Consider the following 27,027-nt stretch of genomic DNA (forward strand, 5'->3'; position numbering starts at 1 on the left):
TAAAGTGTCCAGAAAAGGAAACGTACTTTACCTAACAATGCATGGACTAGTGGTGCAATGTAAGAAGGCAAGCAGTGTGGCCATGTTTACCTTTCTTAACGGCTAAGAAGAGAATCATTTGATTAAAAGGCAAAAAATATGGTTAAAAAATGCTAATCTTCACGGTGAAAGAATTATCTATTGGTGAGAGTAAGCAATTTTGGAGGATAAATTATAAATGGCCACAATTTGGACTAAAAACTAAAAATCCAATAGGTGGACATATTTTAATCAATGTTAAAAAATGGATTTATTTTAAAATTATTAAAAAACTTTTATGTGTAAAACAAAATTGTTGGTTAGGGTGGATCGCAATGGAAATCTCCATCCGCCAACTGGTATATTTAATAACAATGCATGTATAAAATACCAAATTTTCCATAATAATAAAAACACTTTTGTTTTGGACTGAATGCATATGATTTTTCAAATCCGGTCACCATCCATGTACTTTTTGAACACTTGATTCATTATTTGTTAGCGCACTTTGGTAATGTTTTCCATATTGCCATCTTCTCACGTTTAATTCAAATTTCAGTGCTGCTTTCACTTCACTCCCCATCACTTCAGGACTGCGCACCTATTTTCTTTCAAAATATATATATATATATATATATATATATATATATATATATATATATATATATATATATATATATATCCTTCTACTTGATTTAGGTATTCTATGCAAAGTAAAATTGCACCACATTCCCTAACGTAAGTGAACATTCCTTTGCAAAGTTAAACAGAGTAAACTCCCTTAGTAAATCAACTCCAAAATCTTTTTAGCTTAGTGAATAAAACAATGTTGTGTTCAATTCAACTATCTAATCATGTGCAAAGGCAAAATCCTGTTTTATCACTCCCCTGCATGTGGTTGAGTATGCAAACAACTGAATATAGCTTCACTTTAGTCACTAAGTAGGAAAGTATTCTATGTTTATTTAATAAGGCAACTTCTATTGACTTATTTATAGTTGATAAAGCCAGTGTAAAATGTGATATATTGTAATTTTAGGAAAAGCCAAAGGGTGGGTTCATTATCAGCTTGGAATATGCTCTATGAGTACCATCCCTAACCTATATCAAGACCAGATACTCTTTAATAGGGATGGGCAAACGATTCGGCCTGAGCCTGAGTTAGGGCCAAAAATTGTCTGGCTTTGCACAATCAGGCACATAGCACAGTCAGAGCCATGACTGGACGCTGTCATGATGACTCTATCCAATCATGGCTCATTGCTCTTAGTCCAACCTCACACTATAAAAGTATTCTTTCAATAGTAGCCATTTGCAGTGTGATATTGGCATGGAGAAAGATAGAACAGGGCTCTGTTCATTGCTACTAGAGAATTAGTGTGCTATAGTGTACTACTGTGATTGTGATTCTATTGTTAGTGTAGAGTATCAGTTTAGTTTGAATCTAGTGATAGTTCAGTCAGTGTGAGTATAATGACCATTCATTTGTACATTAGTGTCAGTTTATTTTGTCAGGGCAGGTTTTCTGCAGAATAGTTCAGTGGATTACTGCACATTTAATGCAGTACATTTTAGTGCGTTACATGCTATTTAACACAGTACATTTCAGTGCGTTGGTGCACGTTTAACACACTATATTGCAGTGTGTCAGTGCAGTTTTACTGCAGTATATTGTAGTGTGTAGGTGAAGTGTTTCTGTGTAGTGTGTAGTGAGTTAAAGTGCACCAAAAACCACTTTCCATTGATTAAAGTGCATCCCCATAAACATTTCCACATCTTTATTACATTTTTTTAATAAGCACCCCCCTCCCATCATGTTTGGGAGGCCAACAAGGAGAGGCAGATGCTCTTATGGCACTGTGGGGGGGGGGGGGCTAGCAGCTTATGTGTCCATAGGCAAAGGTGGACGTGGTCTAACCTCAGACAAGGCATCATTTCCTCTGTTTAGTGATGTTTCCCATGCTATCCAGCCACAGCATGCAGAGGAGGTGGTGGACTGGCTTACTAAGCCATCCTCATCCTCCCTCTCCTCTGTCACCCAAGCAGAGACTACTGTGCAGTCCACTGCAGCTGCCAGAGTGGCTTATTCTGCCTCCTTGTCCACAGCTATTCCTGCCATAGCCCCAACATAAGGCATGGAGGAGTCAGCTGAGTTATTTGAACACAGCATCAGCCACTTGTTCCTTGACGATGCATAGCCATTACTTGATTCAGATGTTGGTTCTGAGGTTGAGGAAGGTAGGAACATGAGCCTACAGAGAGGGGAGAACACTGGTACAGAAATTTTTAGTCCTGTTCCCCCAGCCGCAGAGTATTGCCAAGTTGTCTCCAGTGATAATGAGGATGGGGGAGATGATGATGAGGTCGCTGATGAGACTTGGGTGACGGATAGAGCAGTGGAGGCAAATGAGGGTGAGGCGCAACCCCAACGAGGCAGCCATCATGGAAGGGTAGAGAGTGACCACCCTATTTCATCACATTGTGGAGCTGTTATCTCCCGGCCAACTTCCCACAGCTCAGCTGTCTGGGTCTTTTTATATGTGCAGTCGATTGCACTGTTGCAATTTGCAAACTTTGTCCCAAACACATCAAGCGTGGCAAAAACACCAGCCATTTGGGTACCACATGCTTGACAAGGCATTTAACCTCCCACCACTCAGCCCATAGGCAAGAGCACCTGAAAGCCACACAAAAGGGAGGCCATTCTGTTCCTCCTCCCTACCCACCTCATTCTACCCCCGCTATACCTCATGACCTTTCAGCAGCCTCCACTGACAGGGATGATGGTATAGCACAGGGTGCCCAGGTTCTTGCAGCACATCTGCCAGTAGCATGCAACCAGCTGTAGATTATAGCTGGCAATCTTCTCTGCCCCGTCTGCTGCAGTGAAAAAAAAATACAGTCACTGCCACCCGCATGCTCAGCGTCTAAATGCAAGCTTGTCAAAGCTGCTGGCCTTACAACTCCTGCCTTTCCATTTGGTGGATTATGCCCCCTTCCGTGAATTTGCAGAATGTGCTTTACCACAATGGCAAGTTCCTAGTTGCCATTTATTTTCACGTAAGGCCATTCCAGCTCTGTATCATCACGTGGAAGACAATTTTGTGCAACATTGGGCAAGGCAGTCAGCCGCAAAGTCCACGGTAATGCTGACACGTGGTCCAGCAAGCATGGTCAGGGATGACATATTTAGTTCACAGCACACTGGGTAACTCTGCTTGCAACTGGGAAGGATGCAGGACAGGGCTCAGTGCTGTATCATGTTGTGCCGCCACGTCTCCATACAGCTAGTAGTGATGATGCGAGATTTGTTAACTCCACTCCCTCCTCCTCCTCCATACCCTCCTCTGCTGAATTGTCCTATGAACCATAAGTACCCTCTTAACGTTCAAGGGCTATTCAATGAGCCAGGCTAAAAGATGCCATGCAATGCTTCAGCTGGTCTGTCTAGGGGACAGGAACCATACTGGTGCAGAGATTCTTGCAGCTCTGCAAGGGCAGGCCCAGAGCTGGTTCACACCACTCCAGCTGGAGCCAGGAATGGTGGTGTGTGATAATGGCACAAATCTCCTGTCCACCCTTAGACAGGGAAAGTTCACACATATCTGACACATGTCCTCAATTTGATGGCGCAGCGTTTCTTAAATAGGTACCCAGGGTTGGAAGATCTGCTAAAGCAAGCCAGAAGAGTCTGTAGACATTTCAGGCAGTCGTACACAGTCAGTGCTCAGTTGGCTGAAATTCAGCAGGAATTTACCTGCCCGTAAATTGCCTCAGTTGTGACATGCCCACTGAAGCCTTTCTTTAACCCCATATCCTGAGGATCAAGATCGGGTAAGGAGGGACCCAACCTGAATCCCATTGGGATTATCCACAAAGGGGATCTCCAATTGGGCCTGAACGGCCTCCAAGCGCTGTAGGTCCAAGTGCTATACAGCATATAGGACCCAATAATTCTGGTAAGTCATTCATTTTTACCACAAGCCACTGGAAAAGAGGAATCAACGTCACGAAAGTCACGAACCTCTATTTATTGAGCACGAAGCACTTTGCACTTGATCACCACTTGAAAAGACTTTTTTTATTTATTGAATTTTTATATATTTTATTATTCACATATATTGCTCACCACCTGAAAAGACTTATTTATTTATTTTTTTGGGACATTTATCAATTTTTTATGTCTAATTGATTTGTATTTTCACTATATACTGCAAAGATAAGTTTTCACTATTGTTCATGTTCACATATATTGAGACAATTTATTTATTTGAGGCATGCACTGTATATAGCCTAGGCTATTTTTCCAGTCATCCATTTTAAATCTACAGCTGCTGCCATACAATATTTATTTTTATATCTCACCAATTACACATATTTATTTATTTTAAAACCTTTTCCTAGGCGCGGGGAGATACACTAGTATAGTGTCATCTTTTTTCAATCTCATGGATCTATTATGTTTATTTGCCAAGATCCCTTTGCTATACTATTTTGGACTCATTATTTATGTGGGGGCATGTTGTGGACTCACATCACATTGGTGTTATTACATTTTTAACTTTCTCCTTTAACCATCTTTAGAGATGTCTATACTCACTGGATTTCAGCATATGTATTTTGTTTATCGTTTGTAGTGATTTGCTATTTGAATTCATGCACGTATGATTTGTTTTCACGTTTTAGCGTTGCACTATTTTTATATGTATCATTTTTTCAATTTATGTCAATTGAGGTGCTGGCAGCTATTTATTTTCTCATAGCGCAATTTCTTTTCTTCTAAATTATATTATTTCTCCATCTAGCTGAGTACGCAAACAATTGGTGTGGAAAAATTTCTGATCCAAATGGGTATTTCAGCCCATGTCATGGTACAGTGGAACCACTAGCATATAAGAAGGTAAAAAGTTGGAATGTAATGGCATGTAAATGATATACACATTTTAAATGTGATACTAATTATTTAAAATAAACCTATTATGTGATAAATATAGAGGCTTCTATTGCTAACCTTCTCATATTGCTACTTTCCTTGTCTACCTGTTGTTCTGGTCTCCTAGCTCCGGAGCTTTTTGAGTCTCTGGGGTTGATTTATTAAAGGAAAGTTTTATAAGGGAAGTTGTACTTTGAAAGGGAATTATCCCCAGAGCTCAGTGAATGTGGTGAAGCTTCTCTAACTACCATCACCCAGTCATTTGTAATCAGAAAAATAGTTTTTGTTTTTCGTTGTGCATGATTGAGTATTTTTTGCAAACTGAAGCTTCACCACATTCACTACACTCCTGGGGAAATTTCCTTGTACAATGTAATCTCCCCCCCCCCCCCCCCCATGACTCTAAAGAAGCTTGCAGATCACAAAAGTCATGTAAATATTATCTAACATTATGTACCTACTTATTTCAAGTCCCTTACACAAAGGCCTATCAATAAATATTTTCATACAAGATTTACACATTTTCTTCAAATTAATCTAATTAGAAAAAATGTGTGAATCTTGGATAAACACTTTGAGAATCTTATAACAGCTTCAACTCTTCCGGGAAGGCTGTCCACAAGATTTAGGAGTGTGTCTATGGGGATGTTTGACCATTCTTCCTGAAGCGCATTTGCGAGGTCAGGCACTGATGTGGACGCAAAGGCCTGGCTCACATTGTCCGCTTTAATTCATCCCGAGGGTGTTCTGTTGGGTTGAGGTCAGGACTCTGTGCAGGCCAGTCAAGTTCCACCACCCCAAACTCGCTCGTCCATGTCTTTATGGACATTGCTTTGTGCACTGGTGAGCAGTCATGTTGGAACAGGAATGGGCCATCCCTAAAATGTTTCCACAAAGTCGGGAGCATGAAATTGTCCAAAATGTATTTTTATGCTGATGCCTTAAGTATTCCTTTCACTGGAACTAAGGGGCCAAGCCCAACCCCTGAAAAACAACCGCACACCATAATCCCCCCTCCACCATTGCAAAAAAAAAAACAGAGTTCATAAAGACACGGATGAGCAAGTTTGGGGTGGAGGAACTTTAGTGGCCTACACAGAGTCCTGATTTCAACTCGACAGAACACCTTTGGGATGAATGAAAGCTGAGACTACGAGCCAGGCCTTCTGATCCACATCAGTGCCTGACCTGACAAATGCGCTTCTGGAAGATTGGTTAAACATTCCCATAGACACACTTCTAAACCTTGTGGACAGCCTTCCTAGAAGAGTTGAAGCTGTTATAGCTGCAAAGGGTGGGCCAACTCAATACTGAACCCAATGGACTAAGACTGGGGTGCCATTAAAGTTCATATGCGTGTAAAGGCAGGCATCTCAATACTTTTAGTAATATAGTGTACATTCCAAAATGTTGAAGAAAGAGTCCAGTGCCACAGATTGTGCCTATGAATACCAGCTGCCAAAAACTATAATGGCAGAAATATACATGATCTTATTCATTTTAATGACCTGGCAACCATTAGCACAGAGTGATTTTATCCTTGTTTGCCCCCAAAAATGTGCAGAAGCATGTCTTTGCCTCTAGACCCTTAGATATAAATCGCAAATCTAAAGTATAGAAAAAATGTATTTAAAAATGTCCAAAAACCTCAGGACGTTTTCAGGACTGATAACTAGCCTGTTAGGCAACTTCTTGGGAAGGCTGTTCACTTCTAGATATTTGAATGATTTGTTGGAACTGGGGCCTTAAGAAAATAGTTATCTACATTTAAATGAAACATATCTGTGAAAATAAATGAAAACATTAAGGCTACATTTACATTTCTGTGTCCAGTGAACTCATGTTTTTTTTTTTTTTTTTGCGCATTTTCACATTACATAGGGCAGCCAATTAAGATAAATCTTTTCATACCAGTAACTGATGGGCACAAAGAGCACCTGCACCTATTTGGGCATTTTTTTTTTACTGTTTGTTTTGGCATTTTTTGGGGTGTTCTGGGAATGCATGTAAAAAAGTGTGGTTTTGTGCACTTTCACAGAATGCTCAGATGTGAATGGAGCCTTGATATACAGTGCCTTGCGAAAGTATTCGGCCCCCTTGAACTTTGCAACCTTTTGCCACATTTCAGGCTTCAAACATAAAGATATAAAACTGTAATTTTTTGTGTAGAATCAACAACAAGTGGGACACGATCATGAAGTGGAACAAAATTTATTTGAATATTCCAAACTTTGTTAAATAAAAAACTGAAAAATTGGGCGTGCAAAATTATTCAGCCCCCTTAAGTTAATACTTTGTAGCGCCGCCTTTTGCTGCGATTACAGCTGTAAGTCGCTAGGGGTATGTCTCTATCAGTTTTGGACATCGAGAGAGTGAAACTTTTGCCCATTCCTCCTTGCAAAACAGCTCGAGCTCAGTGAGGTTGGATGGAGAGCGTTTGTGATCAGCAGTTTTCAGTTCTTTCCACAGATTCTCGATTGGTCTGGACTTTGACTTGGCCATTCTAACACCTGGATATGTTTATTTGTGAACCATTCCATTGTAGATTTTGCTTTATGTTTTGGATCATTGTCTTGTTGGAAGACAAATCTCCGTCCCAGTCTCAGGTCTTTTGCAGTCTCCATCAGGTTTTCTTCCAGAATGGTCCTGTATTTGGCTCCATCCATCTTCCCATCAATTTTAATCATCTTCCCTGTCCCTGCTGAAGAAAAGCAGGCCCAAACCATGATGCTGCCACCACCATGTTTGACAGTGGGGATGGTGTGTTCAGGGTGATTAGCTGTGTTGCTTTTACGCCAAACATAACGTTTTGCATTGCTGCCAAAAAGTTTGATTTTGGTTTCATCTGACCAGAGCACCTTCTTCCACATGTTTGGCGTGTCTCCCAGGTGGCTTGTGGCAAACTTTAAACTACACTTTTTATGGATATCTTTAAGAAATGGCTTTCTTCTTGCCACTCTTCCATAAAGGCCAGATTTGTGCAGTATACGACTGATTGTTGTCCTATGGACAGAGTCTCCCACCTCAGCTGTAGATCTCTGCAGTTCATCCAGAGTGATCATGGGCCTCTTGGCTGCATCTCTGATCAGGCTTCTTGTATGAGCTGAACGTTTAGAGGGACGGCCAGGTCTTCGTAGATTTGCAGTGGTCTGATACTCCTTCCATTTCAATATTATCGCTTTCTCAGTGCTCCTTGGGATGTTTAAAGCTTGGGAAATCTTTTTGTATCCAAATCCGGCTTTAAACTTCTCCACAACAGTATCTCGGACCTGCCTGGTGTGTTCCTTGTTCTTCATGATGCTCTCTGCGCTTTAAACGGACCTCTGAGACTATCACAGTGAAGGTGCATTTATACGGAGACTTGATTACACACAGGTGGATTCTATTTATCATCATTAGTCATTTAGGTCATCATTGGATCATTCAGAAATCCTCACTGAACTTCTGGAGAGAGTTTGCTGCACTGAAATTTTTCAGATTTTTATTGGTTAACAAAGTTTGAAATATCCAATAAATTTCGTTCCACTTCATGATTGTGTCCCACTTGTTGATTCTTCACAAAAAATTACAGTTTTATATCTTTATGTTTGAAGCCTGAAATGTGGCAAAAGGTTGCAAAGTTCAAGGGGGCCGAAATACTTTAAAGCTGGATACACACTATACAACTTTTGTTGTTAGATTTCCTTTAGATTTACCTTTACTATGTAGTGCAAGGGCCTGCCTGATTGCATTCAAATTAAAAATGTTTAGATTTTACCTCATATTATATGGTTTTGGTAAATCTAAAGAAAATTGTATAGTGTGTATGGTCCATTAGGCTGCATTTACACTACTGCTCTTCAATAACACATGCATTATGCACTTTGATAGACTGCAGTGCCATTTGTTCCTAATGGCACCCCAATGCACTTCAGCGTATGGTATGGCTCTACAATGTGTTGTGGTGAACTGAGTTACCAAAAACAGTGCATGCACCTTTTCTGCTGAGTTAATGCAATGCACTTTAAAGTGCATTAGTGTGCTGCAATGATGTTAATACAAACCTGCAAATCTGTTAATTCTCCATCTCTTCATCTCTTGGGTATTTTTTGCACAATGAAGCTTTACCTCATTTACTGAGCTCTAGAGACACTGTACATTGCAAAGTGCACAATCTATTTGTTTTTAGTAAATCATCCCCAATGTCTCTTTAACCACATGTTAATACATATCCACTATTGTAATCCTTTGCACTGAAGACCAATCTTCCTATGTGCAAACAGGAAATTGATAGAGTTTATAACCACTAGAGGAGTTCTAATTGAAAAGGAGACATAACAAAAAAGAGACCAAATGCATTTTTAGTTTGGACACATAGGGGTTGAGTTACTAAAAGCAAATAGGCTGTCTACGTTATAAGGGAAGATGCACTTTGCAATGGAGGTTGCCGCTAGAGCTTGGTAAATTAGTTGAGGCTCTTCTAATTTCCATCATCCAACCATGTGAAAGCCAGAATGCTGTTTTTTTTCTTTGTATGGGTATTCATTGCAAAGTGACACTTCCCCCACATTCACTATGCTCTAGGGCAAGTTCCCATGCAAAATGCAACTTCCCTTTCAAGGTGAATAGCCTATTTGCCTTTAGTAAATCAACATTAATTATTTTGGACTCAATGTTGCTAATGATTTAAACGGTTCTATGGCTATACAATTCAAGGAATAGTTAGTAGCTAGTAGCAGTTAGTCACATTCAGCCTGAGTTCTTATTGTATAGAACATTTGTTATAATGGTTGTAGACATGTAAAATCAATCAGAATAGAAGAACTGCAGATTTTCCTCATCCAGTCATCATTATACTTTATAATATGCATGGTTTCCCCAACTTTAACATTTTAACAGCCAGTTCACACCATAGTCCAGATGCGTTTCAGATGTGTTACTGCATGCACATTTTTGATGCATTAGTTGCATTTTTTGATGCAGTTTTGATGCATTCCAGATGCATTTCTGCATGCACACATTTTTATGCATTTGGTGCATTTTTGATGCATTCCAGATGTGTTTCTGCATGCAAATTTTTTATGCATTCCAGATGCATTTCTGCATGCACATTTTTTTCCACGTCTTTCATGCATTCCGGTGCATTGTCAATGCTTTTTTGATGTGTTCCAGATGCATTTTTTCCCCTATTTTTTTATATTTTTTTATTTTCTCTTAATTTTCCTTGTTTTTATTTTGTATAATATTTTACGGTGTGTTTTTTAAAGTGTTTTTCCATGTTCCAGAACAATTCCATGCAGAAAAAAATAGGGATCGACCGATTATCGGCAAAGCTGATATATCGAGGGCTTATATGCACTTTCCCAGATATAATCAGAATCAGCCCCAGAGGTTACCGATATTGCCAATATTTCGGGAAAGTGCTTGTACTGGAGTGATGCCTGCAGCTAGAGGCACCACCCCGGTACCCACGTCCATAGCCGAGGGTCGGCTGTCTTGTAATGACAACCGATGTGGCTGAGAAGCCGCTCGGCTGTCATTACAAGGAGCGTGAGGGGACGCTCCCCCCCTTCAGCTGTCTTCCGCACGGCCTTCCTGCATGGCCGCCGAAGACCCGATCAAAGCTGCATTCGGCTTTGATTGGTTCTCCATGCAAAAACCCGGAAGTGATGTCATGACATCACTTCCAGGTACTCGGTGTCAGATTAAAAAAAATGACAGCATTCAAAACAGCCAAACTTGGCATTTTGAATGCTTTTAAGTTCAGAGGAGGGGTTTGGGGTCATTTAGACCCCCAGATCCCTCCACAAGAGTACCTGTCAAGAAAAAAAAAAAAAAAAATAAAACATTTTTTTTTTAAATGTACGAAAATATTGGCGCATATCGGCCGATACTGACATACATTGTCCAAAATATATCAGTATCGGCAACGAAAAAAAACGATATTGGTCGATCACTAAAATGTAGTATGTTCTACTTTTTTTGACTGTACTGGAACGCACTACAGGGGTGTGAACTTTGCCATTGGAATCCAAGTAACCCATTATCCATGCGTTTTTGATGCAGGAAAAAAAAATGCACTGGACTGCATGTGGTGTGAACTGGCCCTAAAGCTACTTTTTGATATTTCAGGCTCCAGCAAAATATCGTTTTTGATGTGGCCACATGCATGTAATATCTTTCATCATGGTGTGAACAACAGAAATTGTGGCATGGAATAGCTGCTCGATTTAGAGACAATTCATATGTATCGGTGTACATGAGATAACCACTTTTTTTGCTTTTAGAACTGTATCACGGACACTTGCAGCTGTGCAAAGTTAGAAGACTGTATGTGTGCCGCAATCTTATCATATGTTAAGACTTGTGCTGCAAAAGGAATTTTTCTAAGCAATTGGAAACTGTCTGTCAGTAAGTACACTTTATATGCATTTTTAATATTAATAAAATATCATCAGAAAACTGGTGAAGGTCTCAGTATAAGGCATAAGAAAAGGGTGTTTCAAAAGAAACTTACATTGCTTTAACTTTAAAACCGATAAGTACAGCAATGTGCCTGTGGATACCTTCTCTGTTGGACAAATGTCCTTCTGTGTGCCTGGGAGCCCACCTACTGACCCACAAGCCAACAAATGAGTTGGCAATGCACTATATCTGACTGTATCTCTAGCACTATTATCCATGTTTCACTTATGCAGCTTACTGTATACATACTTGCCAACTGTCCCGTTTTTGCAGGGACAGTCCCAGCAAATAGGAGCCTGTCCCGGGTAATTTACATTGTCCCGACAAGTGCCCATTAATCAGGCTGCCCGTAAATGCCCGTTACGGGCAGCCGGTGCCCATAAAACAAAATGGTTGTGGGCCGACATCATACCATCGCATGCCATGTTCTGACGCCTGCTGGGCTTGGGAAAGCTCGTAAAAGCTCGGCCGGGTGGGCGCATGCGCAGTTACGTAATGGCGCCACTTGGCATCATTAAAACCAAATTATACCAGATAGTATAATTAGGTTTTATCGTACTTACTTACACCTTGCACTTTATTTATATCTACATATTACATTTTTTGCATGGTCACACCTGAGCACATTTGACACTTTAGAATTGCAGGGAATTGTGATGAGAATTTTAAACTTTAGGCAGAAGTAGTGCAGCTGAATGGGAGAATTATTCCAACTCTGCTACTTTGGCCTTAAGTTTGAAATTGGTTTTTCAATTTCCTGTAATTCTCTCTTTATTGAGTGGACCCTAAAATCTGATGATAAGTAGACGGGGCTTAATTATGCGGAAAGGGCGGGGGGCTTCAGGGAAGTGGTTGTGTTAAGTAATTGATAGCTGTGCTGCAAAGTGTCCCTGGAATTTTTTTTTTCAAATGTTGGCAACTATGCTGTATATACCTGACTGTGATTTAGCTTATTTTAAACTTTGGGCAAAGGCAGTCAGTGCCGGCGCTCCCTCTAGGCAAGCTAGACAGCCGCCTAGGGTGCACTGCTGCCTAGGGGCGCATTATTGCCTAGGATAGGGTGACCAGTCCCCCGTTTTGGCCCTGCCATAGGTTCCTTGGGCTGCCTTCGGAAGGGAAGGGGGGAAGGGGGCGAGGGCGAGCGCCGCATGATTAAAATGAGCAGGGTTCTACTGCTTACCCAGCGCGGCTGCTGTAATGTGAAGTTCCGCCTCCTGGACCGCCGCCAACCTATGATAGACAGCACACTGGTGACGTCTATCATAGGAGCCAGTCCAGGAAGCGGGACTTCACATTACAGCACCCGCTCCGGGTAAGCAGAAGAACCCTGCTCTGTTTAATCATACGGTGCTCTAATCCCCATACACTGGTCACTCTGCATTGATGGGGAAACACTGGTCACTCTGCATTGATGGGGGCACACTGGTCACTCTGCATTGATGGGGGCACACTGGTCACTCTGCATTGATGGGGGCACACTGGTCACGGGTCACTTTGCATTGATGGGGGCACCCTGGTCACTCTACATTGATGGGGACACAATGGTCACTCTGCATTGATGGGGACACACTGGTCACTGATCACCATGCATTGATGGGGGCACACTGGTCCCTCTGCATTGATGGGGGCACTGGTCACTGGTCCCTCTGCATTGATGGGGCACACTGGTCACGGGTCACTCTGCATTGATGGGGAAACACTGGTCACTCTGCCTTGATGGGGGGCACACTGGTCACTGGACACTCTGCATTGATGGGGGCACACTGGTCACTCTGCATTGATGGGGGCACACAAGTCCCGCCTCCTGGACCGCCGCCAACCTATGATAGACAGCACACTGGTGACGTCTATCATAGGAGCCAGTCCAGGAAGCGGGACTTCACATTAAAGGCAGCCGCTCCGGGTAAGCAGAAGAACCCTGCTCTGTTTAATCATACGGTGCTCTAATCCCCATACACTGGTCACTCTGCATTGATGGGGAAACACTGGTCACTCTGCATTGATGGGGACACACTGGACACTAAGCATTGATGGGGACACACTGGTCACTCTGCATTGATGGGGACACACTGGTCACTCTGCATTGATGGGGACACACTGGTCACTCTGCATTGATGGGGACACACTGGTCACTCTGCATTGATGGGGACACACTGGTCACTGATCACTATGCATTGATGGGGGCACACTGGTCCCTCTGCTTTGATGGGGGCACTGGTCACTGGTCCCTCTGCATTGATGGGGCACACTTGTCACGGGTCACTCTGCATTGATGGGGAAACACTGGTCACTCTGCCTTGATGGGGGGCACACTGTTCACTGGACACTCTGCATTGATGGGGGCACACTGATCACTCTGCATTGATGGGGGCACACTGGTCACGGGTCACTCTGCATTGATGGGGCACACTGGTCACTGGTCACTCTGCATTGATGGGGGCACACTGGTCACTCTGCATTGATGGGGGCAGACTGATCACTGGTCTCTTTGCATTGATGGGGGCACACTGGTCACTCTGCATTGATGGGGGCACACTGGTCACTGATCACTCTGCATTGATGGGGCACTGGTCACTGGTCACTCTGCATTGATGGGGGAACACTGGTCACTCTGCATTGATGGGGGCACACTGGTCACTCTGCATTGATGGGGGCACACTGGTCACTCTGCATTGATGGGGCACTGGTCACTGGTCACTTTTCATTGATGGGGCATTGGTTACTGGTCACTCTGAATTGATGGGGGCACACTGGTCACTGGTCTCTCTGCATTGATGGGGGCACACTGGTCACTCTGCATTGATGGGGCACTGGTCACTTTGCATTGATGGGGCATTGGTCACTGGTCACTCTGCATTGATGGGGCACTGGTCACTGGTTACTCTGAATTGATGGGGGCACACTGGTCACTCTGCATTGATGGGGATACACTGGTTACTGGTCACTCTGCATTGATGAGGGCACACTGGTCACTCTGCATTGATGAGGGCACACTGGTCACTCTGCATTGATGAGGGCACACTGGTCACTCTGCATTGATCGGGGCACACTGGTCACTCTGCATTGATGGGGCACACTGGTCACTCTGCATCGATGGGGGCACACTGGTCACTCTGCATTGAAGGGGGCACTAGTCACTCTGCATTGATGGGGCATTGGTCACTGGTCACTCTGCATTGATGGGGCACTGCTCACTCTGAATTGATGGGGGCACACTGGTCACTCTGAATTGATGGGGGACACACTGGTCTCTCTGCATTGATGGGGTACACCGGACACTGGTGACACTGCATTGATGGGGGCACACTGGTCACTCTGCATTGATGGGGGCACACTGGTCCCTGGTCACTGTGCATTGATGGGGGCACACTGGTCACTCTGCATTGATGGGGGCACACTGGTCACTCTGCATTGATGGGGGCACACTGGTCACTGGTCATTCTGTATTGATGGGGCATTGGTCACTGGTCACTCTGCATTTATGGGGCACTGGTCACTCTGCATTGATGGGGGCACACTGGTCACTGGTCACTCTGCATTGATGGTCTAGCACTCGCCCTGAATGCAACATGCTTTTGACGTCTTTTTAGCACTCTTAGAGTTCATTCAGAATTGACAGGTGCATTTGACCTGCAATTGAGCCACATTTTTCCCCGAGTGAAGATGACATAATGCCTCTATCAGAGGGAAAAGCAAGTGTAAACAAACCCTTTAAAGCAGTATTAAACCCAAATGCAAACATTTATTATATTGCAGCTTGCTATATCTTAGATGTGATGGCTGCATTTGTTTCCTTTTTTCTTTCTTCAATTTTCATCTAGTGATCCAGCCAGTAATTCTGTTGTTTTTCAAAAGAAAAGCTCTCTTGCAGTTATAGGGTAGAGACGGACCATTTACCACTGACAGGGGTGATGAGCTTTTATGTATATATATATGTTAAACCTTTATCCCAAAAGGAAAAAAAATGTTTGCTATAACTGATTATAAAGTATTGGTTAGAGTTCAGCTTCAATTTGGTAGTGTATTTAAATCTGCTGGTATTTCTAACACTCCCCTCCCCCCAGACTGAAAATCCTGTTTTTCAAATGTGCCACCTGTTCTGCTTCGCGTTATTGAACTGTTGTATAACACTAGTCAGATAGCTTAACAATAATTCTGAAGTCAAGAAACGGGAGACATCAGATCTGTATGTATTCTTTTTTCTGAATAACTTTGTAAAACTATAACATAAGCATAAACAAAACATATGTGTCAGTACATTAAACATTATACAGCAGCCTCACTCCATCAGTGAAAGTACTCACAGACAATTCCATCATTAGACCAGGAATAGATCAAGAGTTCCTCTGCATGCAGTCTCCTAGATCTAGGGTCAGTTCTGAAATCGAGGAAATACAGTTCCAGGTTAAAGGTTACTGCCTCTCATTCTGAGGAAAACACCTCTTCCTGTCAAGCTCTGGCAAATAACTAACTCTGACCACTATATGGCAGCAACGTCAAACAACATTGCAGTATAATCTGTAACAACACTGCCCACATTTACTATGAACAATATGGGCAGAACACTTCCTGTCTGGCATAATTTAATATGTCCTACCTAAACAACTACTGCTATGCAGAAAAAACATAAACAGGAAGATGGAATCCTAGCTAGTCTGAGATCAAAACTATAATGTCAGTTATAGGTCTGAGATAAATTCTGGCGGTCTCATTTTTTACAATCTTGACCTCCACATTTCTAACCTCGCCATCCCTGCTTGGTAGAACATTGACAATAAGTCCTACGGGGGAAACTCGTTCCTGCTCTCTTGGCTGTCCTTCAACAGAACAAAATCACCCACTTTTACATTTGGGCAATCCTCAGTCCATTTCCTATGGCGTTGCAGGTTTGACAGATACTCTCACTTCCATCTTTTCCAAAAGGTGTCTGCCAAGCATTGTACTTGCTTCCATTGTTTCGCATGAACTTGTGTTGTACTTATGGTTCCAGATGGAGCAGACAAAGAGTTCACCTTTTGAGTTAACAACATTGTTGGGGTATCTGGGTCCGAGGACACAGGAACTGTAGGCCTGGCATTCATAATAGCTGTAACCTCTGCCATAAAGGTGCTTAAAGAGGTTGTAAACCTCAGAATTAAAAAAAAAAAAAAAAACACCTGAAAGACAAACACATAATGAGCTAGTATGCATCGCATACTAGCTCATTATGAAATACCTTAGAATGAAGCCCCGCAGTGCCGACCGCGCACCTCTCTCACGGGTGACAAGTTTGGTCATCCTTCTTCCCTTCTTCCGGGTTTGCGACATCCGGCCATCTCACATGCGTGCGGGAGCCGACGTTCATGGCACAGGGCTCTGAAGGAACGGCTCGAGCGGCAGTTCCTTCAGAGCGCATGCACCAGTGATGTCACTGGCTGCATGCAAAGTAAATATCTCCTAAACGGTGCATGTTTAGGAGATATTTACAGTACCTATAGGTAAGCCTTATCATAGGCTTACCTATAGGTACAATTTGCAGAGGAGGGTTTACTTCCTCTTTAAAGTCTCATGGGTCAAGTGAGCAGGTTTGGTTTGTAGCAACATAGCATCCCAGACACCGCCCATGTGTGAGGAGTGTGGAGGATTAACCACTTACTGCAAAGTGACGTATATATATATATATATATATACACGTTGCGTTGGCAGACTTTGCTGGGTTATACCGGGATAATGCCTCTAGCTAGAGGCACCATCCCGGTACTGTGGTTTAGAGCCGACGGTCGGCTTTCCGCCGGTAATGACCGATGCGGCTCGGGAGCCGCTCAATCGTTACCCGGGTGAGCTGGAGGGGACGTCCCTCCCCCTCCCGCCGCCTTCCATGACTTTGCCCGGGCCTCCCGTCCCACCGGGAGACCCGAGCACCCAGCCGGCGCATCCGCCGGCTGGATGAAGTCCCGATCTAAGCCGGAAGCGGCTTCAATCGGGTCTCCGATGACGTAACCCGGAGGCGGCATCCATGACGTCACTTCCGGGTTTCTCTGCTGCAAAAGGCGGCAGATTTAAAAAACGACTGTATGCAAAAATGCCGTTTTCAGCGTTTTGCATACATGAAAGTGTAGTGGAGGGGGTCTAGGGTCTTTTAGACCCTCGATCCCTCCATAGAGAGTACCTGACACTGCATATTGGTGTCACAGGGGATGTTTACATTGTTTACATTTAAGAAACCTGTAAAACCTGTAGTAAAGTTTAAAAAAATAAATAAATAAATAGGAAAACAAAAAAAAAATGTTAGCCGCCCCTGTCACCGTTAGCTTGCGCACGAAAGAAAACATATACGAAAGTCGAGCCGCGAATGAAATCGCTGTTCAAACCACACATGTGAGGTATCACTGCGATCGCCAGAGCGTGAGAAATAATTTAAAAAAAGAGTACAAAATAAAAACTTTTGCAAGTAAAAAAAAGAGCTACACTCTAACTCTAAACTGGTAACGTTAAAAAAATTTAAAGCGTCGCCTATTGAGATCTCTATTGACCGTAGTTTGTCGCCATTCCAAGGGTGTGCGCAATTTTAAACCGTAACATGTTGGGTATCTATTTACTCTGCGTGACATCATCTTTCACAATATACAAAAAAAAAATGGGCTAACTTTGCTGTTTAGTATTTTTTAAATGCAGTGAAATGTGATTTTTCCCAAAAAAATGGCGTTTTAAAGACCGCTGCGCAAATACCGCGTGACAAAAAATATTGCAATGACCGACATTTTATTCCCCAGAGTCTTTGCTAAAAAAACATATATATAATGTTTGGGGGTTCTAAGTAGTTTTCTAGGAAAAAATACTGATTTTAACTTGTGAACAAAAAGTGTCCGAAATAGGCCTGGGGCTTAAGTGGTTAAAGACCCATGTTCATCCTCTGTCTTGGAGAAAGTCTTGCAATTGTGATTCACTGTAACAAATGTTAAGTTCTTTGCAGGCTCCTACAAAGTTTGTTCCTCTGTCAGAACAGAGCAGTTTTGCTGGGCCACAAATTGAGAAGAATCTCCTCAAGGCATTAATAAAGCTTGATGTTGACATGGCTTCAAGTAGCTCTATGTGTAGATAAACATTAGCAGTGTCTATCTGCTCACAGTGTGGTTGGTACAAAAAGGATGGACCTGAGAACCATATAGAGTTCTGAAGGCATGCTGCTTGAGTAGGTCTAGTGGCATAATCTGCAGGTTTTGCTCTGTAGATACATAGAACCACTGATCTGGGTGTGTAGATTGCCTGATTCTATTCACTCCGTTGGAGACATACAGATAGAACCTCCTAGTTTTCATCTTTAGTTTTCTGGAACACTGTAATCCCTAGATCGTCTGTTTCAATGTTGGAATTGACTTCTTCTTTACCATATAGTGTAGAGGAGTCACAGTGTTGTGTTGACCCGCAAAAGCTTTCCTTGACAACGAAGCTGTTGTGACAGGGACTGAGAAGGGATGTGTGTCCATTTGCTAACACAGACGTCTTCAGAGTGCTAATTTTGTCAGGCTGGTGCACTGTCCCCAGGCAAACTTCTCCTACAATGACCCTCCCCAGGTCCAGTGCATAGGGGGCATTATAAGCTCCAATGATCTGCCGGCCTACCTTGTGTACCTGAAGGATGTCTCTCCCAAATAGTAGAAGGATAGAAACCTCTGGCACAACAGCTGGGATAAGGTGAGCAATTGAGCGGAGGTGAGGGTGGTGATGGGCTACTTCTGGAGAGGGAATCGCAGTTTTGTCTTCAGGTATCATGTCACATTCTATTAGGGTAGGAAGTGGGAACTGCACTTTCTTATTGAAGGATTCAATGGTAAAGTCAGCAGCTCTTCTCCCTGTGGTTTCAATTGTCCCCGCACATGTCCTTAGAGTGTATGGAACTGCACTTGCCTTAAGGTTAAAGATATCAAAGAAATCTGACTTTGCAAGGGATCTGTTGCTCTAGCACTGCATACATTTTTACTGCCCTTTCTCCCTTGCCAGTGGGATACAAAGTCACTAACATATTTTAGAGCATGACCATGCACTCTTGCCTTGTCCACATACTTCAGTGCAATTAGACATTACTGAGGAGAGTGGGGTCTCTTGTTGCTCCCTGTCTTGATCTTTCCTGGGTTCTACAGTCTCTAGTGAGCAGGAGCAGGGCCAGGCTGCAAAGCTGCAATATGTCTCTCACTGCCACATTCTGTACATTCTACTGGTATTTTGCAGTCTTTGGCAATGCGATTATTAGATCTGCAGCACTTGAAACAGATGCCGTTTTGTTTAAGGAAGGAACAACAGTTCTGCAATGGGTTTGCTTCTAAAGCCTTTGCATTTCTTCAGTGGATGTGTTTTTTTGTGTTTTGGGCAATGTCTATCCGGGTTTTCTATGGTGTGTACCTTGTGGGTGCTTTGGTAGTCTGTGACTTCTGAAGGTACAGCTGTTTTGTGTGTGGATACAGAGGTCCTACCGTAAGGTCTGTGAGGTCTCTCAGGTCTGTGTGATTGATTGCCGCTGGTGGTGAAGGCGAAACTGGGATCACTTTGGATTTTCGCTTGCTGTCGGACAAACCTAGAAAACACAGAGAAAGGGGGAAAGGTGACTGCATAATCTTCTTTGAATTTACCTCCTACAGACATCATTTGAGGGTAGTTTCTCTACTATGGGTTAGTGCCTCTAGCTGTATCTAGATATGAAAGTCCTGGCAAGTAGTCATCCTCTTTGACATATTCTATCTCTAGCAGAAGATCACTTAGTTCTTGTAGCCGCACGTTGTCTCTGTAGCCCACCTTGGGAAAGACTTCAAGTTTTTTCATAACTGCTCCTGGATGCATGCAGAGGAACTCTTGACCTATTCCTGGACTAATGATGGAATTGTCTTTTTACTGTTCTGCTTTGCATTATTGAACTGTTGTATAACACTAGTCAGATAGCTTACCAATAATTCAGAAGTCAAGAAACGTGAGACACCAGATCTGTATGTATTCTTTTTTCTGAATAACTTTGTAAAACTACAACATAAGCATAAACAAAATATATGTGTCAGTACATTAAACATTATACAGCAGCTTCACTCCATCAGTGAAAGTATTCACAGACAATTCCATCATTAGACCAGGAATAGATCAAGAGTTCCTCTGCATGCAGTCTCCTAGATCTAGGGTCAGTTATGAAGTGGAGGAAATACAGTTCCAGGTTAAAGGTTACTGCCTCTCATTCTGAGGAAAACACCTCTTCCTGTGAAGCTCTGGCAAATAACCAACTCTGACCACTAGATGGCAGCAACGTCAAACAACATTGCAGTATAATCTGTAACAACACTGTCCACATTTACTATGAACAATATTGGCAGAACACCACCTGTACTCATTCATCCTGAGTGATGTCTGTATAATACAGGAGGTGTGTTACTGGCCAGATTCCCAGGGGAAAATAAAGGGAAACAAGCTAAATAAAAGAAAACGAATACAGGCACTAAATCTAATAACTGGTAAGCTGCAATACCATTTTAGGCTGCTTTCTGCAATCCCATAGATGTTTGCATGGGGAGAGAAGCAATTCTGACTCATAGGGGTTTACTAAAGCTACAGTGCTGGAGGGCTTTGTCTGACAGGTAAGTCTGCCATAATGTGCTAATATAGTGGGGTTTGTAATAGAGGAATATATTTGTATTGATCAATATAATGAGGACAATTTCTACATAATAATAACATTTAGCCAAAGACTATATGTGGTTTATTTACTAAAGCTAGAGAGGGCACAATTTGTCACAATTCTGCTGAGAAACCAATCAGCTTCCAACCTCAGCTTGTTTAATTAAGCTTTAGCAATAAAACCTGAAGGCTGATTGGTTTCTCTGCAGAATTGTGATTATTTTGCCCTCTCTAACTTTAGAAAAATAAACCACATATAGGCTTTGACTTGATGTTATTATTATGTTGAAATGATCCTCATTCTATTAATAAATACAAATATATTTAATTGTTTGGATTAGTTATTCAAAATTCTGGTAATATATATGTATTTATGTATTTCAAAGCGGAATTAAACGCCACTATATTAGCAAATTATTACTGACTTACCTGTCAGACAAAGCCCTCCAGTCAGGGCCGGGACAAGGGGTGAGCAGGAGGTGCGGTTGCCCTGGGCACAATGGTTTATTGCAGGGATGGGGGGGCATCTTGACCCTAACCCTAAGGGAAGGGGGGCGCAGTTTGGCATCCTTGCCCTGGGCACTGGATGACCTTGTCCCGCCACTGCCTCCAAAACTGCACTCTCAGAGCTCCAACTGGTCATGGGCACTTCCATCTTCTCCTGGTCTTCTGTCCAGGTTTGGCCAGGCCACGATGACATCACTCCTGACCATGCGCAGGGGAGTCACTTCATCACGGCACAGAGCGATACTGTAAATGCACTCTGAGCTGCACATGCGCTGCTCAGTGTACATTAACGCCGACAGGCCAAAAGAAGTATTTATGACAGAGGAGACCACTAGGGTCTCTTCTGTCATAAAGACTCTACCTGTCAGTGGTTTAAAAAAAGGAGTTTAATTCCAGTTTAAGATATACAGTATAGTCAGATGCTGAAAACCTGCCCAGTACTGTTCATAAACTGGTTTCCATTACAATTTTTTTTTACCATACCCATAATAATAAAGTCTTTTTAAATCCCTTTTGCATTTTAGGCAACTGTATACCAACATGTCCAGAAAGACAGGTTTATGACTACACAATATCTTCATGCAAGCCCACTTGCCGCTCTCTGTATGACAACGATGCTACCTGCAACATTAACTTTGATCCATTACCTGACTGCATATGTAAAAAAGGTTTTTATCAGAATGACAATGGTGAATGCGTTCCAGCGCCTGCTTGTCCCTGTTACGTGAGTGGAATGCCAGTAGAAAATGGCCAAACAATCAGTGAAAATGGAGCACTCTGGTAAGTGTCATCTAATCTAAAGAGCAAGGTGATTACAGTGTTGAGCCTGCTACACACTATAAGTTTTTTTAGTTCAACCCAGCGGGCTAAATGAAAAAAAGAAAAAAAAAAAAAACACACAGATCGCTGTACTAACACAAGTGATGTTAGTACAGCGATATCCCCTGCTGTGCTATTGTGTTCTGACAGGAGGACTGCCCCCCACCAGGACACACTGATCAGCGCTGGCAACCATTGGCTTCTGTCGGACAGGGAGCAGTACACACGAACCAAACTTTTTTGGCCTGTGTGTACTCGGCATTAGTAATAATGCTAAACTTTTTAGTCAACAACTGCTTGTCCTAGTTAACCTTAACCACATAGTTATGTTTTTGACATCAGAACAGTACAATGTTCAGGGCACTGGGAAACTTAAAGCTGTATTAAACCCAAAAGCAAAGATTTATTGTATTACAGCTTACCAGTTCTTAGATGTGGTGGCTGCATTCATTTTCTTTTTTAGGCTTTCTTCCTTTTATTTTTGCCTAGTTTATCAGGCCAGTATTGTAAAAAGGGGGGCTAATAAGTGGCAATAAACCCTTCTCTAGCTTAAATCCTTTATGCTAAACAATATAGTGCATATTCCACAAATAAATGTGATTATTTAAATAAAGCTACTAGACAAAGTGTCCATAATTAATAGTGTAATAATTAATGGTAGTCGTGTATAGTGTAGTATGTTTATTCTTCCATCTCTTCCATCGGCACTAATGTATCCCGCCTATTGACAATGATAAGAATGCCGCCGCTCCGCTCGTAGCCTGGACCTGGACTTTTTGAAGATTTGCACTAATATGGACATTAATTATTATGGACACTTTGTCTAGAAGCTTTATTTAAATAATTACATATGGTTCATACTTTATTTGTGGAATATGCAATATATTTTGTAGTATATAGGGTTTAAGCTGGAGAAGGGTTTATTGTCACCTATTAGCACCCCCTTTATATTTTCTACATTATTTTAGGTGTGAGAAACACTTTTTTTTGGGTGGCAGCTAATTCACTATTTTTGTGGGGGTGTATATATATATATATATATATATATATGTATGTATGTATGTATATATATATATATATATATATATATATATATATATATATATATATATATAGTTTTCATCCATCACATTTTGGCACGGGGGTACACATGTTACTGGCTAGATCACCAGGTGAAAACAGGGAAAAAGCCTAAAAAAAGAAACAAATGCAGCCATCATATCTAATGATTGGTAAGCTGCAATATATAACCTTTTTGGTTTTGGGTTTAATACCACTTGAAATTGCAGTAACTATTAAACTGGAGGTCAACTTCCATCGCTAACTTTTACCTATAGGTAAGCCTATAATAAGGGGCACTGTCTTGGAGATATTTACTTTAAATGCAGCCAGTGACATGACTGGTGCATGCGCTCTGAAGGAACGGCCACCCGTGCCGTTCCTTCAGAGCTCTGTTCTGTAAAGGGCGGCTCCCATGCGGGAGTGACGTCATTGGGGCTCTGGCCAGTCACAAAGCCAGAGTTTACGAACCCGGAAGCAAGACAGGTGAAGATGGAAGCACCTGCAGCTCTTATACCTCGGTGCTGGAAGAGCTTAATTTTAAGATAAGTTTAATATAATGCGCTAGTATGTGATGCATGCTAGCACATTATGACATTATCTTGCAGGGTAAGAAAAAAAAAAAACATCCAGCAGTTTACAACCGCTTTAGGAAAATCAATGCTAATGAGGAGCTAAACATACAAACTTGAAACATTTTAAAGTGGTTGTAAACCCTTATATATACCCAGTGAAGTTATTGGCCTTAGGTGATACACAGAGATGAAAAAAATCCTCCTACATAATTTATACCTCAATATCTGCAGTCTTCTCTTCTCTCAGAAAGAAAACACTTTCTGCCCTAGGTTGACAACACTCACTCACTGTACTTATGAAAGGAGCAACATTGTTATTGTTCTTAAAAAAGGTGGAACACTGATAACATTGTTTGACTTTTCAGTTTAGTGCACAGAAAGTTACAGGGACACTGGAACAAGATGAACAAGTGTTTTTTTTTTTTTTCTGTATTTGCAGAAAATGTACTTAGCCTGTAAAAAAAACAAAACAAAACAAAAAAAAAAAAAATGAATGCAACCATCACATGTAAGGACTTGCAATGTTTTTTGGGTTTATGTATCCTTTAAATGGGTTTCCTGAAATACATGGAGGCTAATTAGGTAAGTGCCGGTTGACACTCTTGCGAATGCGGCAATCGCATGTAATATCGGAGCGCACTGCTCCTTCATTACATGCGATCGGATGTGCGGTGCGTATTCAGCCATACACTTTGTATGGCTGAAATTCACACTGCACCCGCACAAAAGACGCACAGGACCCTTTTTTTCAGCCGCATCAGGATCGGATCGCACAGTGGTTCACACTTGTGCGATCCAATCCCGTGCGAACTGTCAGATCGCACTGCGATATGCGATTAAACTGGGGTTGTCGTTAACATTTCATTGACACCCCCTGTGTATCGCATATGGCAGTGTGAACTGCCAGATGTGCGTTTGCAATGCGGGAACAGGCTGCGAATTTGCAGCCTTCCCGCATCGCACAAGTGTGACCCAGCACTAAAGGAGTAGAGTTTCAGGAGTCAATTTTCTAGTGCAGGCTAGAAAATAAAACCAACAATCTAAGCATTTGTTCTGTACTTGAGAAAGTTTTGCTTCCTACAAGTGTATACATCTTGCTGTTTTGAATCGCACATTTATGGTTTATTGTACATTTTTTAATTTTTTAATTTTTTTTTTTTAATTTACAGCACTTGTACCAAAGGGAAACTAAATTGCTTGAAACATTCCAATAAAGGTATTAAAAATTCAAATTTAATTTAAATTTTACTTATAGCATTTATTTATGGTTATCAGAGTCAACACAGGTCACAAATAGCAAAAACGAAATCAATTGGAGAAACAAACAAATCAATGAATTGAAAATGCTTTGATGCCTCATAAAATAAGTGAATATTTATCCAATCTTAATAAAAATTATAAAATTCATATATTATGATTTCCATAAATACATAATGCTTTGCAAGTTTTATAAGAGTACAAGTAATGATGGTAATAGAAAGGTAGTATGAAGGGTGTGCTGATGTGTCTGTAAGCCGCAACCAAAGGTCCTATTTACCTGATATGGAATAATGTGTGAATAAATTGTCTGGTGCGCTATAGACAATAAATAATATTCAAATGTAGTAAACACAAATGAAGTAAAAACACAAAAACAAACTTGTGTTGATCTATACACAGAAATCGTGATCCTGCATATATATTAGGTATATGTGTTAAATGTGACTAATATCCAAACAAAGTCCATAAGTGTCCACAATGTATAAACATAAAAAATGATGATGGATAGAGTTGAGCGAACACCTGGATGTCCGGGTTCGGCCAAACTTGAAAAAAAAGAACGGGTTCGTGACCCGAACTTAACCCGAACTTTACCCCGATCCCGAACCCCATTGAAGTCAATGGTGACGCGAACTTTTGAGCACTAAGATGGCTCTAAAAAAACATGGAAAGGGCTAGAGGGCTGCAAATGGTAGCAAAATATTCTTAAGAGCATGGCAAGTGCTCTGCAAACAAATGTGGATAGGGAAATAACTTAAAATAACATAAAAAACATAAAAATAAAAATTAATCATCTTGATCTAGGAGGACGAGGCCCATATGGAGTAGGAGGTTGAGGTGGCGGTGGATGTGGCGGTGTAGGTGGAAGCGGCAGTGGAGGAGGACGAGGTAGCCAAAGCTGGTTTTTGTTTTTAATTTATTTTTAAATTAGGGTACACCCCAAAAGAGTGAGAAAGATCAAAAATACAACAATGGCTGGGTAAGGATGGTATACATGTCTATTCTACACAAGGTACGGACAAGTCCTGTGGGATCCATGCCTGGTTCATTTTAATGAATGTGAGCTTGTCCAAATTGGCTCTGGACAGGCGGCTGCGCTTGTCTGTGATAACGCCCCCAGCCATGCTAAATACACGTTCAGATAATACACTGGCTGCAGGGCAGGCCAGCACCTCCAAGGTGTAAAGGGCAAGCTCAGGCCATGTACTCAATTTGGAGACCCAGAAGTTGAAGGTGGCAGACACGTCATTCAGTACTTGTATAGTACGTAAGGAACGGTAAGGAACTGTATATGGTATATGGTAAGGAACGGTGATGGCGGCGGGGGAGCTTTTTTCCCCCTTCTGGATTGAGTCTGACCTTGGAAAAGGTATGTATCCCTGGTTGTGGGCCGGGCTCTCTCAAAGCTGTCTAAGTTCTGAGGCCTTCTGGTAGGGACGGGGCTGCACTGGTCTTGCCAGAAACCGGGAGTGGCAGTCCAGGGGTGCCATAAATTTATGGTGGATGGCAACACTATGAGTATGGCACCAAGGACACTGCACTTCCTACACACATTTTTCTGCCTCTAGTGCCGGGCCTTTTGGTCAGGAGTCAGGACCAGAGGAATTTTTTATTCCTGGCCGAAGGGCCTGCCATAGTATTACAACGTGGCACTAACCTTGCACTTCTTCTTCACTAACCCTTTCCCCACTTTTATGTGTTTTTTATTGTGGTGGTACACTTTATTTTGCACAGCGTGATTAGTAGGGTGTAGGTCCTTGGGCCTGTCCCTGAAAGTCT

At 42.1% G+C, this 27,027-nt stretch overlaps 2 protein-coding genes across 2 annotated transcripts in view; both read left to right on the forward strand.

The window, feature by feature from the left end:
- Positions 1–11,457, forward strand: part of LOC309565958 (mucin-2-like) — a gene marked incomplete at its 3' end in the record, with an annotated part of 251,710 nt that extends 240,253 nt beyond the window's left edge. The window contains exons 16-17 of the mRNA XM_082270986.1: positions 4,824–4,918; positions 11,218–11,457. Coding sequence (XP_082127112.1) covers positions 4,824–4,918; positions 11,218–11,457 — 335 coding nt within the window. The remainder of the gene's footprint in view (positions 1–4,823; positions 4,919–11,217) is intronic.
- Positions 11,458–11,890: 433 nt separating this feature from the next.
- LOC309565959 (mucin-5B-like) overlaps positions 11,891–27,027 on the forward strand; it is a gene marked incomplete at both ends in the record, with an annotated part of 112,500 nt that continues 97,363 nt past the window's right edge. The window contains 4 exons of the mRNA XM_082270987.1: positions 11,891–11,932; positions 18,348–18,456; positions 22,060–22,315; positions 25,158–25,204. Of these exons, the coding sequence (XP_082127113.1) occupies positions 11,891–11,932; positions 18,348–18,456; positions 22,060–22,315; positions 25,158–25,204 (454 nt within the window). The remainder of the gene's footprint in view (positions 11,933–18,347; positions 18,457–22,059; positions 22,316–25,157; positions 25,205–27,027) is intronic.

This window comes from Pelophylax lessonae, assembly GCF_965119305.1.
Source record: "Pelophylax lessonae genome assembly, chromosome: 10".
Classification (NCBI taxonomy): domain Eukaryota; kingdom Metazoa; phylum Chordata; class Amphibia; order Anura; family Ranidae; genus Pelophylax; species Pelophylax lessonae.